A 16,726-nucleotide genomic window follows, 5' to 3' on the forward strand; every position below is an offset into this window, starting at 1 on the left:
AGTTGTGTGTCTTTTTCTCGATGTCATACTATATAATTATACTATTATAATTATAAAACGTCGTCTTATGTAGAGTTGCGGAGATTAAGGACCTCGGTGTAATATTCAATAACGAATTAAATTTCTTTAGGCATATGAATTATGTTATTGCTAAAGCGAATTAAATGTTGGGTTTTCTTAAAAGAAATTGTGCCGAAGTTTTGAAGCCATATGCAATAAAATCCGTCTGTATATGTCTCTTGTACATCCTCATTTGGAATATGATTCAGTTGTATGGGATCCTCATTATAGAGTTTCAAAAAATCGTATTGAGAAAGTTCAAAAGTCTTTTACAAAATTTATATTTCAAAAACTTAAATGGAATTTAGATTCAATGCCTTATTATTCTACAATATGTGCTTCAATTGGTCTGAACTCTTTAGAAAATGGGAGAATTGTTAATTGTGTAATGTTTATTCATGATATATTATCTTACCACGTAAATTGCTCCGATTTACTTAATCTATTAAATTTGTATGTTCCTCAAAGATATATAAGATCAAAACAATTGTTTAGTATATACTATATCATAGATTTAATTATGGTTTAAATGAACCAGTTTCAAGATGCATGACATTATTTAATGAATTTGAATTATATTTAGATATAAGCCTAGAAAGAAATGCTTTGAGCAATATTTAAATGATAAATTAATTAATTGGTATGTAGTTAAAAGCAACCTGTAAAAGCTAACTCGATAGATGTTAAGTGAAGAAGTTAATTTCTGGTGAGATGGCTTTTTCAATAAGACAAATTGTTGCATATGAAGCGATGACGATAAAATATATGCCACAAATTGTCTACGATATGATTAAGATACCAGTTTAATTAATACATAATACTCTTTTATGTTATGATTTAAAGTTCGCAAGCTCTTAAAAAAACAAACGATTACTACTTTGCTTTCCTTATATTAAAATATCGAAGAGTTTCTTGTACTGAAATACATTTGTCTATGTATTCTAGCAAAATAACACTAAAAATCATGTATTAAAGTTATCACTTTTAGTTCAACAACTCAATAAAGATTGACACCATCATCAACGAAATTCTGCCAACAATATACTTAATCAATGAACAAAAAACTTGGCAGAACAAATTGCTTCGCGCCGGCTATTCACGAGCTTACAATCAAAACAATAATTTGTCTAGCCTTACTGTTTACGTTTTGATTTCTAATATTGAAAAAAATATAATTGTATCTATTTTTAAGTGATTCTATTATCGCTGATAATACATTTTAAACTGATTTTGAAATTCATTTGTTCATCTTAATGACAATATTGCTTTAATTAAATTTATGAAAAGTTTCCAATTCATACAAAATAAAAGTATATCCGAGCACACTTTACATAGGTGAAAGCACGAGTTAAGTTTTACCATCGATGTCATATCTTAAATCAACTGAAGTAATTATTGTTGTATAATTTATGTATTTATGTATATTTAGTTTATTAGATATTAAACTATTTTTAACTCTAGTTTGTAAGTCCTTCAGACAATTTTTACACCTTACGTTGCCCTCACTTTTCAAAACCCAACACAAGATAAGTTTGAAAACTTATTTTATTTTTACAATTCAAACCAAAGCCTACTCAATATTATACCTTTTATTCTTATTTTTATATTGTTCATCTTTTTCGTTTGTACCTTTCTCATGTTATCAAGAAAAACTTGAAACACAAGCCTTCTATTCCATTTTGGTACCTAATTTTCTTTCTTTTGAAAATCGAACTTAAAACAGGAAAAAATTCAGTTTAAGAAATTATTTTAACAATTTATTATAACAATTCAATCAAAACAAATAATTTAAATCTAATTTGATACAAATCTAATCTTAACTACATCTTAAGTTATAATCTTAAACAAATAAAACTTTCAATATTAAAAGTCGGCCATAATTAAAAGTTTCACAATTGTGATATTTTTGTTTCTTAATACAATTCTATATAAATTCTTTCGTTGCATCATTTTTGACGACTTGACTATAAGTATTTTGAATTTTAAGCACTTATGACTAGATCACGGCTTTCTATTTGAATATCTAAATAAAAATCGTATACCTAAATTCAATAACGTGACTCTATTTGTGCAGGGTTTTGGCTATAAATATGGCCATTGTTGGCATTCTCTTTAGGTTCGTTCCAAGATTGGGGTTGGACTTTTCCGAAAGTGATGAACAATGTATTCCCGACTAGGTAAACTCCAGCGGCAATAAAGAAAATTATCCTCCATTGAGTGGGGTCAGTCTGAAAATTGAAAAAAGCAAAACAAAATTTAAATATTTTATTAAACTTTCCAATGTGCGAAAATGAGCCCTTACCTCATCCGTAACAATAAATCCAACAAGAAGTGGAGCAATGATACTCATAATATTGGCGGCACAGTTTGTAATGCCCATTAGGGTTCCGGCGTAGTTTGGTGATAAATCAATATGATTCATTTGGAAACCTAGGTAGCAGGCAGCATTCATTCCAACAGTGAGAGTCAGTAAGACTACAGCCAAATTGACGTTGTCCCTGCTCATGTATCCCATGCCAATGAGTCCAACCATTGGAACCCAGAGTCCAATAGAATTGAAGAATTTTCTGCTGAACGCAAGACTCATGCACGGGTACTTGTTAAGCAGTTCTGCAATGAACACGAAGACATAACACATGGCAAACATTCCCCAATAGGGCAAGGACGAAAGCACTGCATTCTTTTTGATGTCCAGTTCCAAAATGTTTTTCATGTAGGTTGGCATTTCAGTGAGTAAAGTCCAGAAGCCCCAGTTGTTAGCGCAATGCGAGCACAGGAGAACCAGGAAGGGTAATGATGTGAAGATACTAATCCAAGGAGTTGAGAGCTTTTGTGGAGTTTTCACTTCGCCATCGGTGTCTGTGGGTTTCCATTCGATGTAATTCTTCTCCTCTTCAGAAATGAAGCGATTCTCGGATGGAGAACTTGATGCAAAAAAGAACCATAATACCGCCCACACGCAACCAATTCCACCGGAGAAGTAGAAAATACTTGGCCAACCCATTGTTGAAGAAGCAAGTTCTCCACTGACACAAAGCATGAGTGCGGTTCCAAGTTGTGCTCCAGAATAAGAAAGAGTTCCTAGCCGTCCACGTTCAGACAGGGGAGCCCATTTAGCGACCAGTGTGTGAGTTGACGGAAAGACTGTTCCCTGACAAAGTCCTTGGATGACACGCAAGGTTATCACAAGTGGAGAACCGCCAATCTGAGCACAGACCGGGGTAAGGATGGCCAATACTGAGCAAATAGTGAGACCCCAAAAAACAACTAATTTAGCTCCGAATCTCTGAGCCAACTGTCCAGCAGGAATTTGAGTACACACGTAACCCCAGAAGAAACTGCTCAAAATTACAGATCTTGCCCTTTCTTCCCATTTGTATTCCTAAAAAATAGTAGAATTAGTGACGAAAATCTTTTATAAAATAGGTTTTTCAGCTTTACCGGATAGTTTGGATTGGTTGAATTATCTGTCATAACCACAATAGCAACGGACATGTTCACTCGAAGTCCATACGCGACAGCCAAGCCGAAAAATATAAGTGCACATTGCACGTGACGAACTCCAAAAATGGAATCTGAAACCAGAAAGAAATGTGTGTAAATTTTGTTCGATTGAAATATTAAAAAATAACTTAAAATTAAAAAGTGAAACAAGTTTTTTCTTTAATGATTAACCCTTGCAGTAGAGTTGCGGTTTTAAGAATGTCTTTTTTTACTTGCTTCTTGCTTGTTATTTAAAAAAATCTACTACCCTCCTAACTAGTAAATTGCTAATTTTCTTTTTATTGAAAAACATCTGAACACATCAAAACGAAAAGAGTTCTTGAGACAAAGCACAAGGCAAATAAACGTTAACCCGTAGAACGGAACCATAGTAATGTAAAAACATATACAATTATTATAAATTGGAGTACACTTACTAAAAAAGTTGCAAAGTTTTACTTAATCGTTTTAAACAAGTTTATCGACATCAAAAATTACAAGGGACAAACTTATTGTTAATATAAATCACATATACGTTATGTACTATGTTAAGTTATTGCACAAAAATAATTTTTTGAAACAGTTTTACATTTTCGTTTTAGCAACGTTACATATGCTCGCAGCTAGATGTCGTCGTTAGCACCAAAAACTATGCAACTATTATTACAAATCTTAAACACTGAAAATTGCAGTTGTACTTTTTGGTGTTGATAAATAATAATGTTTGCAATTTCGCTTATCTTATTTAAATTAGGTATATTTTTAAAGAATTTTTTTAGAACTTTATTTTTCAGATGTCTAAAACTTTTAGTATTATTAAAATGCTAAATCTAAAACTTAATATAAAGGAAATCCCATAACATATTTACAATTTTATTTTAACTGTCTTTGTTCTCTTTTTTCAAATAAATGCATCGTCCGTTAAGAACATTTTGTTTCTTTTTTTTTAGTTTTCTCATGTAAACATTTTTAAATGCATCTGCTAAACTAGCATAACTATGGAATTATTTTCTTACTTCTTGGATCAGTGTATCAAATTGAAGAAAATTCTAAGAAGTTTCAAATGGAAAACATAATCCAGCCGCACAACATTCTGCCACACAAAATCCCACAGAGGAATATTTTGTACAAATATTTGTCGAGATTATCACTATTTTATTTAATACTAATTTATTTTAATTTTTAAATTTGAATTTTCATTAATATTTTACTGTTTATGACTGGTTATTGTCTAAGTGAAGCGACGGTTTTACATGAGAGGCTGTCCGCCCGAAAAAGGGAGTTAAATCCCTGCAATATCCTAAATTAGGAACCCACGGTATTTTGAATTTTAAAAAACTGTTTTTGTTTACGCCTGACGGGAGCTCTTATGTGTTCGAGATATTAAAATATAACTTTTAAAAATGAGTAAATGTCTTTTCAAAAACTTCGTTCTTGTTGATTCTCATAAATTGGTGTCACCGATAAGGCCCTGCTCACACCTAAATACCTAAGCAGAGCCCTTAATGTGCTAGCAAATTCTTATCAATATCATAGCTTGTTTTTCCAAATTGTACAAAATAACCATAATTATCTTTGAGCTTATAATAAACTGCACACGATCCACAATTCATTATCAATCAAAATTAAACTTAAAATTTTAGCCACAATCAGCGTATTTGAAAATATGTATACTTGTTTCAAAATTAACAAATTATGTAAGCAGACCCTATTCTGTGCTCCCAGGCTATAGTTATGTCCTAGCTCTATCCTTTAAATTGTAAATTATAACCATACAATTTCTTTTGAGCTTATGAAGAAACAACAACAACTGTTGATAAAATTCATATATTGTTGTTTATTAACTTACCATCTGAAGTAACTTGGTATTGAAAATGGAGATTTTGTACCCTATCCGTTTAAATGTTTTTGCTTGCTTAAAGTAATTTTAATAAAATGCGCAAAATATTTGATTTGTTTCCTTAAGTTTACTGAGTCGGAAATGTTTTTTTATAAAATAAATGAAATTTGCATTATCTACCAATATTTAGCTGTAAACTAAAAATGATTATTCATGTCTTCATAAATTATAATAAGAGGTAAACTTTTTCTTAAATAAAAATAGAACCTCATTATCTCTGTTAATTAAATAAATGTTTCCAAGTTCTATGTAAGCTGACACGCGTTAGAAATTCTGCCATATTTTGTGTTTGCGTTTTATATATTATATATATTTTAATATTTATGGTGGGTTGAATTAAATATTCAGAAATTCTATTCTATTGTGTTCTGTTATACATATATAAATAATAATAATTAACAATTTACCGAAGGAATACCTATTCTATTCGTAACATTTGCGTAATACTCGTATAAAATCATATGTAGACAACATGTTGCATGTTTTTACACACACATGTAGATTGTAGATGCAGCGAATAAAAATCGCAACCAAAGATTAATTGCAATAAGCAATTATTTCCAAACATGTCATTATCAATCATCAAACATGGAAATCCAGAGAGTTGGCGGGATTATCACATTTACAACGGAATTTTAGTAAGAAAAAAAATTATTTAATAACTCGGATTGAAAACTTCGAGTTTACAAATATAAAAATAAACTACATCGGTGTTTGATTCAAAATGATGTGCCGAGGAATGTTATAATTATATAGATATGCATATAATAACAGAGCTAGTAAATAAAGTGACAATGTGATTTATTATTTCAAATTTTGCGGAAAATATAGAAAATTAACAAGTTATGATTAATATCAGATCAGTGACCCAATGTAAGCAATGATAATAAAATTATTCTTAGTAATTGTGGATGAAATAGTTATTGGTATTTATTGTCACTTGAATCATTGATTTAAAAAGTATGCAAATTATTTTTATAAGTTGGTATCATAAATCAATTAAGAAATTAAGGTTTTAAACATTTATAAGGAAGCTTAACGTGCTTGAAAAATGAATACACTATTTGAATAATAAAACAGTTTCCTTTTTCACAATGATAACATTTAATTAAGATGTTAACAAGGGTTTTTACACTTATTTCAACAATACTTAATAAACTTATTCCAAATACACGATCAAATTCTTTGATAAAGTATAATAGCAGCTGGTTGTTTAATCACTTAAATTGAATATTACTATCATGTGGTTTTGCATTTCAAAAACCAAAGCCAAGTATTAATTTATATCTGAAAAATATTATTCAAAAAGTAATTTCAGATTTATATCAAAACTTAATAAATAAATAAACCCACTTGTGGTATTTATCCAGACAAATTCGAATTGATAAACAAATAACAAAACGATAAACCTTGAAGATGATTGCTTATTTTTAATTTTTAATGTGCGTTATACGTTCTTATCAAAAATATCTAAGAATTACTGATCATTAACATTAGATAACGAGCTTTTGCCCAAAGAATTGCAGGTACTTAAATTCTTAGTTTTCGATTTGGAGTTTCCGTCAAATGTTAAACAATATCAATTAGGTAGATTTAAGATAAGTTCCATGCCTATGTTTTTTTTGTAAGATAAAATGTAAAATGTGTAGATATATTTTTGGACTTTACTTTACACCTCTTTTATCAATTAGAACTTATTACGCAGTAATGTGTTGTTCTTGGTTTGAGAAGGAAACAAATTTGATAAATTAAGTTTTTTCAAGCAAAGGTACTTTCAACTGGATCGAAATTCGGATGTAAATCAATTTAAAGCTTTAATGGTACTGATTGAAAATTAAAGGCAAAGAAATTGGTTTACATTTTATTTTTGGTGTTTCAAACATTGTGTACACAAATCTTTAAAAATGTGTACCAGTAGCGGTCTAAGTTATAGGCTACCAAATTGTATGACATTTTTTTAGCATTCTTTGGAATATCCAAAGGAAAGTATTTATAAAAAATATCAGACTTATTTTCGAATTCAGACGCTGATCTTATTTTCGTCATATTGACTAAACTAGTATACAATTTAAATTTATGAATTATATATTTGTTTAGAAATTGATCATAACTATTTAGAATCTTATAACTTTTTAAAAACCAATTTCGTGGAGCTCGATAACTACCTTGGAAATATCGACTGGAAGACTGAATTTTTAAACTTGAAGGATATGTTTAATTATTTTTCGGGATTAATACATAATGCTTTCTATTTATTTGTTCCAGCTAGATTGAAAAAGAATGTCTCAAAGCCTCCGTGGTATAATAGGAGAGGCTGGTTCACCTTAAAAATCTAAAAAACAAATCTTTTGCCAAGTTTAAGAAATTCAACGATTCAATTCATTGTTCTTAGTAAATTCACGCACAGAAATTATGTCTTGAACTCTGAAGCGAACTTAAAATGCGACCCAAAACGATTCTGGTATTTTATTAATTCTAATCGGAAATCAATTGGGATTCCCAACTCTATGAATTTTAAAGGTGATGAATCTACTGAGGTTAGTAAGACACTTGAACTTTTTGCTCAGTATTTTGAATCCGTATACTCTAAAGCTCAGGGATATGCTTTCTTTCCTTCTAATGATCAGCCCAAAGTGGATATTGGGCCCATACAGCTTAATTTTGTTGATGTCTTAGAAGGATTACAAAGTCTCAACGCTAAGCCTATTGTGGAATGAATTCCTGCGACTGTCTCAAAACGATGCTATAATTCTCTTTGCCTACCTCTGTTAATTATTATTTTTAACCGTTCTTTGTGTTCCGGAATATTTCTGGTTGAATGTTAATCATCTTTCTTGATTCCAATTTTTAAATCGCGCTCTAAAAACAACGTTGAAAACTAAAGGGGAATTTGTAAGTTATTTGCCATTCCTATACTTTTAGAAAGTTTTTCTTCTTTCGTGGTTAAATCTATTGAAACCCAAAGCCAGGTTGACGCTAATTATACAGACTTCAGCAAAGCCTTAGATTCTGTATGCCACAATATATTGCTTCGTAAGCTTGAAGTATTCGGCATACACTCAAGTCTACTTCAGTGGATCGGCTCATTCCTAATTGGTAGAGTGCAAGAAGTGAAAATAGAGGAATATACTTTAAGGCCTATTAGATGTACTTCAGGTGTACCTCAAGGTAGTCATCTTGGTCCTTTGCTGTTTATAATATTTATTGGTGATATTGTCAACCACATTAATTTTAGCCAATGTTTAATATATGCTGATGACCTCAAACTATTTTTGAAAGTACCAAGCGAATACTGCATTAAACTTAAGATAACTTATCCTGTTGGTGTAAGTCAAACAGCCTAAAGCTCGTAACTTCGTTAAATAATGCTTTGTTATTTCTATCTCCAAGAAACATTTTATTTACGAGTTTCCTTATTCTCTAGGATCCAGCCACCTTCAAAGAACTTTTAAAGTTAAAGATCTAGGGGTAACATTCGATCACAAAGTTTCTTTTGTTCCACATGTTGATGCCATCGTCGCCAAAGCTTACTCAATGTTAGGATTTATAAAAAGAAATTCAACAGATTTTTCCGACCCCTACACCTTTGTTGCGTTCTACACTACTTTAGTAAGATCTATTTTGGAATATGCTGAATCTGAAATCTGGAACCCTCACCAATAACTATTCAAAAAATCCGAAATTGTATTACAAGGTATGTTTTTTATAAAATGCATTGGAATTTCTGTACAAATTCCCTAGCCACCCAAAGTCTTCTAGGCCTTCAGATGCTCAAATCTCGAAAAACTATTCATGATATAATTTTTGTGCGTGATATTATGTGCTACCATATTAAATGCCCTACCTTACTGTCTTTAATTTTTATTTATGCTCCAACAAGACCGTTGTGGGAAAAACACCTTGTTTTTCAACCTAGACATAGAACAAACAAACTACGGAATGAATGAACCAATTTCAAGGTCAGTTTCAGTCAATGAAATAAATGCACATCTTGATCTTTCATTTTCCGGAATAAAATTCAAAAATGATTTATTGTACTTATTAAAAACCGCTCATGGATAAATACTTATTTTTTAAAATTAAGTTCACTAAACTCTAAACTGCTTTGATTTCACTCAGATGAACTAGAAAAGAAACTGAGAATTTAAAGTTTACTGAATATAAAAAGAAAAATGCATACATGCAGTTTTCATCAACTTCATAAATCACAAAACTATTTGCTTCTTAACAAACAATTTTCCAGTTGCTGTAATAAAATTAACTAGCTGCGCTATGAAACATAACAAATTAAATTATAATTAGATATCTCCTTAGATGATGTGATAATAAAATAAATATATAATTCTCCATTAAATATATTATTGTATTGATTAATGAACAAAAATTATTATATACATATTAATTTAATTATGTGCTAATAATATAAAGGAAGGTACGAAATAATTTTCCATTGATAGAATTAAATAGGGTTAACGAATGGTGTAAAATAAAAGTGTCTCTATAATAATAACAATATAATTGAAAAAACAATACGAAGTTATTGTAATAAATTTTATACATTTTTTATTACCTCTGCCTAGAACTCTTATAGATTTTTATTATGACTTATAATATTGTTTGTTAACCACAAAGAAAAACTTCGCATAAACTCTTGTCAATATCGTAGAAATAAGGTTTTCATGTTTACAAAAGTTTAAAATCAATTTTTTATTTCAAGTTTATAAGAGGATTACATCAATAAATAACTGTATTACACTTATCATTATTACCCCATCATGGACATACGACTTCATTTATAAAGATAATAAAAATGGATTTTAAATCATTGTGTCAATTATTGGCTGCCTGTGATATCCCCTATTTGAAATTGACTATGACAACACTTATAGACTTAACCCAAAATACTCTTATCTTCTTCTTTTACAACTCATTGTCTAAATTTATTAACAATTATTGTTATATTGCAGAATTACTTGTATTTATGATATACTCTATAGTTGCATGAAATATACAGGTCAGTTTTTGTAAGAGCCTTGATTAGTTCATAAAATTATTTCATCAAATAAACATATGGTTTTCGTCAAAGTGATAAACGGCCACTTGAGTCAAAAAAAGTCTTGAAATTCTATTGTTGTACTTTGATGTTTTAAGAAAATCCGTCCAATAATTTTATTTAAAATTCTAAAACAATAATCAAAGTAATTACATGTACTGAAAAGATTATTTCTGAGTTAAGTTTACTTTATGTGTTTCGAAAATTTGCCGATAGACGTTTTGTTTTTCAAAATTGTATAAAAAAAATTTATTTTGTTATCTAATTTAGCACAATGGCACAATTACAAATAGTAAATTAAATGAAGACTTGACTTGTCATTATGTATGTACATATATGAATTTATTGATTCAAATAAACTTTTATTTTATCAAATAAAATTTTAATTTACTTTTATTACTTTATTTTGTTTTCGAATATAGTACAAAAATATGTAAACAAATCCTAGAAAATTTTATAATTAGAATTAAAATTGTATTGAAATGAGTTTATGGCCTTTGATGTTCTTAAATCTACCCTTAAATTGTTATAATTAGTCTCATGTTAAATTTGATTCTAAAAATATAACGCTAAGAAAACAAAACAAGGGTTCTTTGAAGAAAATTTTCAACACGTTTTATTCGTGGCGTAAATATTGTTTTGCTAAATTTATTTGAATGTTTGTTATCTGACTGTCCTAAAAATATTGTTTAGTTGTAAAATTTGTAATAATTCAATGGTAAATAAGTTTGCAGATTTTTAATGAAGAAATCAAAGAAGCTTATTCTAAGAAAAATATTGTAGACATCAAAAAAACAGCTCGTAATTGTTCGAGTATCTAGCATTTTGAATACTTCAAATTTGTTTTTTAATTCTACTTCTTAAAATGTTAACTTTGTTTCAATATTATTATAAAGTTATGCAAATCATCAAATCTATACTAATATTATAAAGAGGAAAGATTTGTATTTTTGTATGTAACGAATAAATTCAAAAAGAACTGAACCGATTTGAATAATTATTTTTCATTAGAAAGCTACATTATCACTGAGTAACAGCTGACTACTGATCAAAGAATTATGAGATAATGTGATTGTAGCAATTATCGTTACGGGTCCCTCGGCCGGTCAGCTCGCACATGTTCCACGGATCCCGATGATACCAACTTATTTGCCCATTTCTTTTATAAAAGGTTAGAGTTTCTTTTAAAAATATCCTTTGCAATAACAATAAATAAATCCCAGGGACAAACTTTTAAAATAGTTGGTATCGACTTTTCCCACAGGCAATTGTATGTGGCACTTTCTCGAGTAGGATCTCCTGAAAATCAACACGATTTGTTGCCACCTACAAATACCACAGCCAACGTAGTGTACAGAGAGGTTTTAAGATAAACACACAATTTTTTTCTAATTTAGTGATTCATGGTCGTTTTAATTAGCATGCTTATAACCTAAATATCTGTACCTATTTATGTCTATCAGTGCAAAGTCGGGACGGGCTGCTAGTAAGGTATACAATCAAATAATTTTCAAAATATAAATTTCGAACAAGTCAAAATTTCAACCCCAATTGAATGTCATCTATGCTGTTTTGCAGTTGGTAGTATTTTACAATCAAAAAACACTGTATTACCGACGGTGACGACAATATCTAATTCAATTGAATATAGTTTCAACTGTTTCTAATTTTTATATATTTACCGTACATGTTAGGAATGTCTGCTCATGTTGTTGCATCATGTTAGAGGTCCAATTAGCTTTACAGAACTTAAAATTGTCAATGGTCAGGAATGTCAAACCTACCGAGAAGCATGTGAAGCTCGGCGACTGTTAGAAAATGACAATCATTGGGATGAAACTATGGAACAAGCTTTACAATGCCGATCGCCATTATCGATCGCTTTTATCTTCTTGCGGTCTTTCTAACCCTCAAACTCTTTGGAATAAGTACAAAGAATACATGGCTGAAGATATTTTACATCAACTGCAGCAAGTTCACGCAGAAATTACTTTCAATGAACATGTCTACAATAAAACGCTAATTATAATCGAAAACAAGGTTTTTACGATGGTTGGAAAAAAATTAGATGATTTTGGAATGTCCATCCCTCGACGAGACAATGTGGATGATTTTCATAATGAAATTGCACGAGAGCTAGGTTATGATTTCAAAGCACTGCAACAGAAAGTGGCAGAATTAGTCCCTCAATTACTTCCAGAGCAAAATCATGTTTTCCATCAAGTTTTACGTAAAATATACTCCGGCAGTGGTGGACTCTTCTTTCTTTAGAATTCAGAATTATTTATTTTTGTTACGGTGAAATATATTTTAACTTTTTTTGTTGCATTTCAATAAGCATATATTAAGGTGTTGAAACTTCATTGTCTGTAGTAATTTTTAAAAATTGTTGATCTCAGCCAAGCAATAAAATTTAGTTATTATATTGACTCATTTCTATTATTATACCCTAACCCTTTATCTCTCATACTTATTTAATTTCTCCACTGCGGGCGAAGCCGCGGGTAAAAAGCTAGTTTTAAATAAAATTAAAAGATTTTTAAGCGATACTAATTTATTTCTTCTAATAATTTTGTTCGTGTTTAGTAAAAAATTATTTAGTTTTTAGTTATCATTAAAACATTTTTATAGCTTTGTAGCTCATACAAAAAATTAAAAAAATAACGAAAAATAAGAAAATTGTTTGTCAAAATATCGTCAAATGTAGCTACGTCAACGCCATATAACATCATCTAGCATCATAGTAATGAAGTTTCAACCCTGAATATTGTAATACAAAACCACTGTATTACCGACGGTGACGACAATATCTAATTCAATTGAATATAGTTTCAACTGTTTCTAATTTTCTATATTTACCGTACATGTTAGGAATGTCTGCTCATGTTGTTGCATCATGTTAGAGGTCCAATTAGCTTTACAGATCTTAAAACTGTCAATGGTCAGGAATGTCAAACCTACCGAGAAGCAGGTGAAGCTTGGCGACTGTTAGAAAATGACAATCATTGGGATGAAACTATAGAGATAAAATCAGGGAACTTTACGCTACGCTTTTATCTTCTTGCGGTCTTTCTAACCCTCAAACTCTTTGGAATAAGTACAAACATAGACTAACCTACCCTTAACCTTTATCTCTCATACTTATTTAATTTCTCCACTGCGGGCGAAGCCACGGGTAAAAAGCTAGTAATATTATAAATGAAATAAATAATTTTAAAAGTTTTTAATATAAAATTTATAGATAATTATAGAAGATTGTGAAAATTATGCTACATTACTAAAACGATCAGTAAGACACTATTAAAGAAACAACATATTTTTAATCACAATCAATTAATGCGTTCTATAAAGGTTTTTCTACAAGTAACAGACAAAAATCCAATGGTCATAGGATTGGCAAATAGACATGTGTCGTCGATTAAAATTTTGTACTTGACTTACAAAATAATTTTTCTTATGCATTTGAATAATGGACACGGCAGAAAAATATCAACGCTGCTCGACCACGCACATTAATTTGCATTTATTCATATTATTTAATAAAATTATTGTTATCTAATGTGTTAGATTCTTGAGTGCCAACAAAAAATGCATATATATACGACCGATGATTTATGAAACCAAAATCCAATAAATAATATGCATTTTATACCTACCGGCGACATTAGGCGCCACACAAAGCAACTTTTCTCATTACTGCCAAGAGTTAGAGTATGAAGCACGCTCTATAACTTCTATGGAAGGTTATAGCAATAAAGTTTTCAATACTTGAATTAAATAAATATGCTCTAAATAAACTAGAATTTAATGTAGTCATACCTGCATACTATATACTAACAACAATTAAAAACTAGGCTACTACATAATTATAGTTATTAAATTAAATAAAATAAAATTAAAAAAAAAGACTTGACATGATCATTTGCGGAACTCTATTTAGATGTAGAACTCCTTGCTTACTTCCCCCAGAGCTTCTATAGGAGTGCATTTTTAATGAATGTGTTTTACGAAAAACTTTTGCTACTGTCTCATTATTTTTTAATGTTCGATAGAATAAATTTAGTTTCTTAATGAAATGTTTAGAGCCAAAAAAAAATAAATAAAATTAATTTCTACACAATGCCTTCACAATGTTTCTTGTAGTTTTGATTAAATGTTTCAACTAGGACTTTTTCTTCTTGGCACTTAATTGACATCTAACATCTACTTGTATCAAACTTGTCCTGCCCATTTTTGGTGGGTGTTCAGTGAGATCAAGGTTACAAGCTTTGTTCAAACTCTCTAACGAAGTTGTAAAGTTGTTTGATTGATTTTATGTTAAAGTCTATTTAGTCTACCTGGTTTTCTGACTCCGGTCGATGCAGCTTCCTTGGATTTGTCCATCACGTTCATGTCGTATGGCTTCTTCATGGTTTCGGTTTTGTTAGCACTTGACTTGATTTTTCAAAATAAATTAGAGTATAGCGGTTTGATTCCGTTCGCCAATTCAGTTAATACTCCCGATTCACGCTTAAAACAAAACGCAACTATCCTGCCTTCGAAATTTGAACGCACACTATAATTATTGAATTTGTTGTTGTTTAATTGAGTTTATGGGGAAGTCACTGTTTTTATTTCAGATTTTTACACATTTATTTCCACAGAGCACAACCAAGACGTCGTCGGCGGCGTCGTCGTTCGTCGACTACTTCTATACCGATATGACGACTAAATGTCTGGATAATTGCACATTTGCTCAACTTTAGTTGAACAGAGTTAAAAGGCGAATGATCAGCCGCTAATAGCGTTACCGCCGGGCTAGGCTTCAGCTTCAAGTTTTAGCTTCAGCAAACATGCGAGCTCATATGCGGAATTGTATACGATAGTATACTCTTATATGATGTTGTTGTTGTAAATTTTCAGAAACGGTTTCGGTATAATATTGGAGTCGGAGTCGGCACGTCCGAACAGTTGTTGCAGGTAACTAATGATATTGTTCATAAAATAATTACTTTTTGTTCAAATTGCTATTGTGTGTAGATTCGTGAAGCGGATAGTGAATTTATTGTTTTGTTTGAGTTAAGACACAAGCTGATTAGAAATTGACGCCAAAGCAGATAGAACTCAATTCAATTTGGTTTGATTCTGTAGATTTGGATTTATTGTTGATAAAAGAGGTGATACTCAAGTTTTATTATTTGATAAGTAAGTTGTGATTTCTAGGAATTATCTTAACTTTTCCAACATAACGACGATGGTTGTGATTAGGTTTTGAAATAAACAGATATCAATGTCAAGAATTTTCCTAACAATTAAAACTAAGGGAATATTGGATAAAGGAATTTCTGGATTTAGTTAACAATGGCTAAGCTCCCAGAGTGGGTTCATCTGGAAAATCTAAAAAAAAATATTTTATTACCTTTAAATGTTCACTAAAAAAACAATGGAATGTCTCTTTAAGAAGATAAGACATATTGTATAAAGTTGTCACGTCTTTTTCTTATGCCAAATCAAACTTAGAAGACCGAATTAAAAACTTCATTCCACTATTGGACTAAAGGCCCCAAGCCCCTCAATTTGATACGTGCCTATTTATTAATATCTAAGTATAGTTAAAAGGTAAGTCTTGATGAACAAGAAAAAGAAAAAAAAGACCTGCAACTTCCAACATCTAACATGAAAAACTTGATGTCCGTCTAGTATGTATAGTCTTTTCTAGTAACGTTGATTAGAAGTAGATTCAGAGTGAGAGTTTTTCGACGTCATTTATAGCAGCCATATCATCAGGTAAATAAAAATGCAAACCAATATGTTAAAATTATAAAAAGTAACTTAGATTTAATTTATTTACTTACTATGCTCTACGCATGAATGGAGTTGCGAATTTCTTGTTTGTTGGGCTATTGGAATATTGAGGGCATTTATATATCTAAGTTATATGTCTATTTGCAATGTTTAAATTGCCATCTTATCATTTAAAAGATTTTATGTAATCTGAAGAGAAATACAAACTGTCCTACAAACATGGAAATTGACATACTTTTTATTGTATCGTGCGGTGTTTAGCACAGTATTGAAAATAAGTTATCGTTTTCAATAAAAATGAAAATGAAATTGAGCAAAACGAAGTATATAATTCGAGTATAGGTTAGGTAGAGTTTTAAGTGTTTAATATATTAATTAATCAATAATGTAAGTCAAGTGGAACAGAAGTCAACGAAGCCCAAAAGGCAGACATTTGCAACTTAACA

General features: G+C 30.3%; 1 protein-coding gene across 1 annotated transcript; it reads right to left on the reverse strand.

Annotated features, from left to right (window-relative positions):
* Nucleotides 1–1,795: 1,795 nt before the first annotated feature.
* On the reverse strand, nucleotides 1,796–15,435 carry LOC129952975 (putative inorganic phosphate cotransporter). Its single transcript, XM_056065977.1, has 4 exons — nucleotides 14,834–15,435; nucleotides 3,502–3,635; nucleotides 2,363–3,442; nucleotides 1,796–2,288 (listed from the first exon to the last, which is right to left on the reverse strand). Exons 1-4 carry the CDS (start codon nucleotides 14,904–14,906, stop codon nucleotides 2,109–2,111), a joined length of 1,467 nt encoding a protein of 488 aa, XP_055921952.1. The 5' UTR covers nucleotides 14,907–15,435; the 3' UTR covers nucleotides 1,796–2,108.
* Between the last annotated feature and the right edge of the window lie 1,291 nt (nucleotides 15,436–16,726).

Source organism: Eupeodes corollae, chromosome 3, assembly GCF_945859685.1.
Source record: "Eupeodes corollae chromosome 3, idEupCoro1.1, whole genome shotgun sequence".
In the NCBI taxonomy this organism is placed as follows: domain Eukaryota; kingdom Metazoa; phylum Arthropoda; class Insecta; order Diptera; family Syrphidae; genus Eupeodes; species Eupeodes corollae.

What these genes read in the sequence shown, in the direction of transcription:
- LOC129952975 (XM_056065977.1), bottom strand. Translation starts at nt 14,906, where the DNA reads ATGAAGAAGCCATACGACATGAACGTGATGGACAAATCCAAGGAAGCT. An exon ending in CAACCAATCCAAACTATCCG is followed by an intron (nt 3,443 to 3,501) that starts GTAAAGCTGAAA and finishes ACTATTTTTTAG; the next exon opens with GAATACAAATGGGAAGAAAG. An exon ending in GATTTATTGTTACGGATGAG is followed by an intron (nt 2,289 to 2,362) that starts GTAAGGGCTCAT and finishes TTCAATTTTCAG; the next exon opens with ACTGACCCCACTCAATGGAG.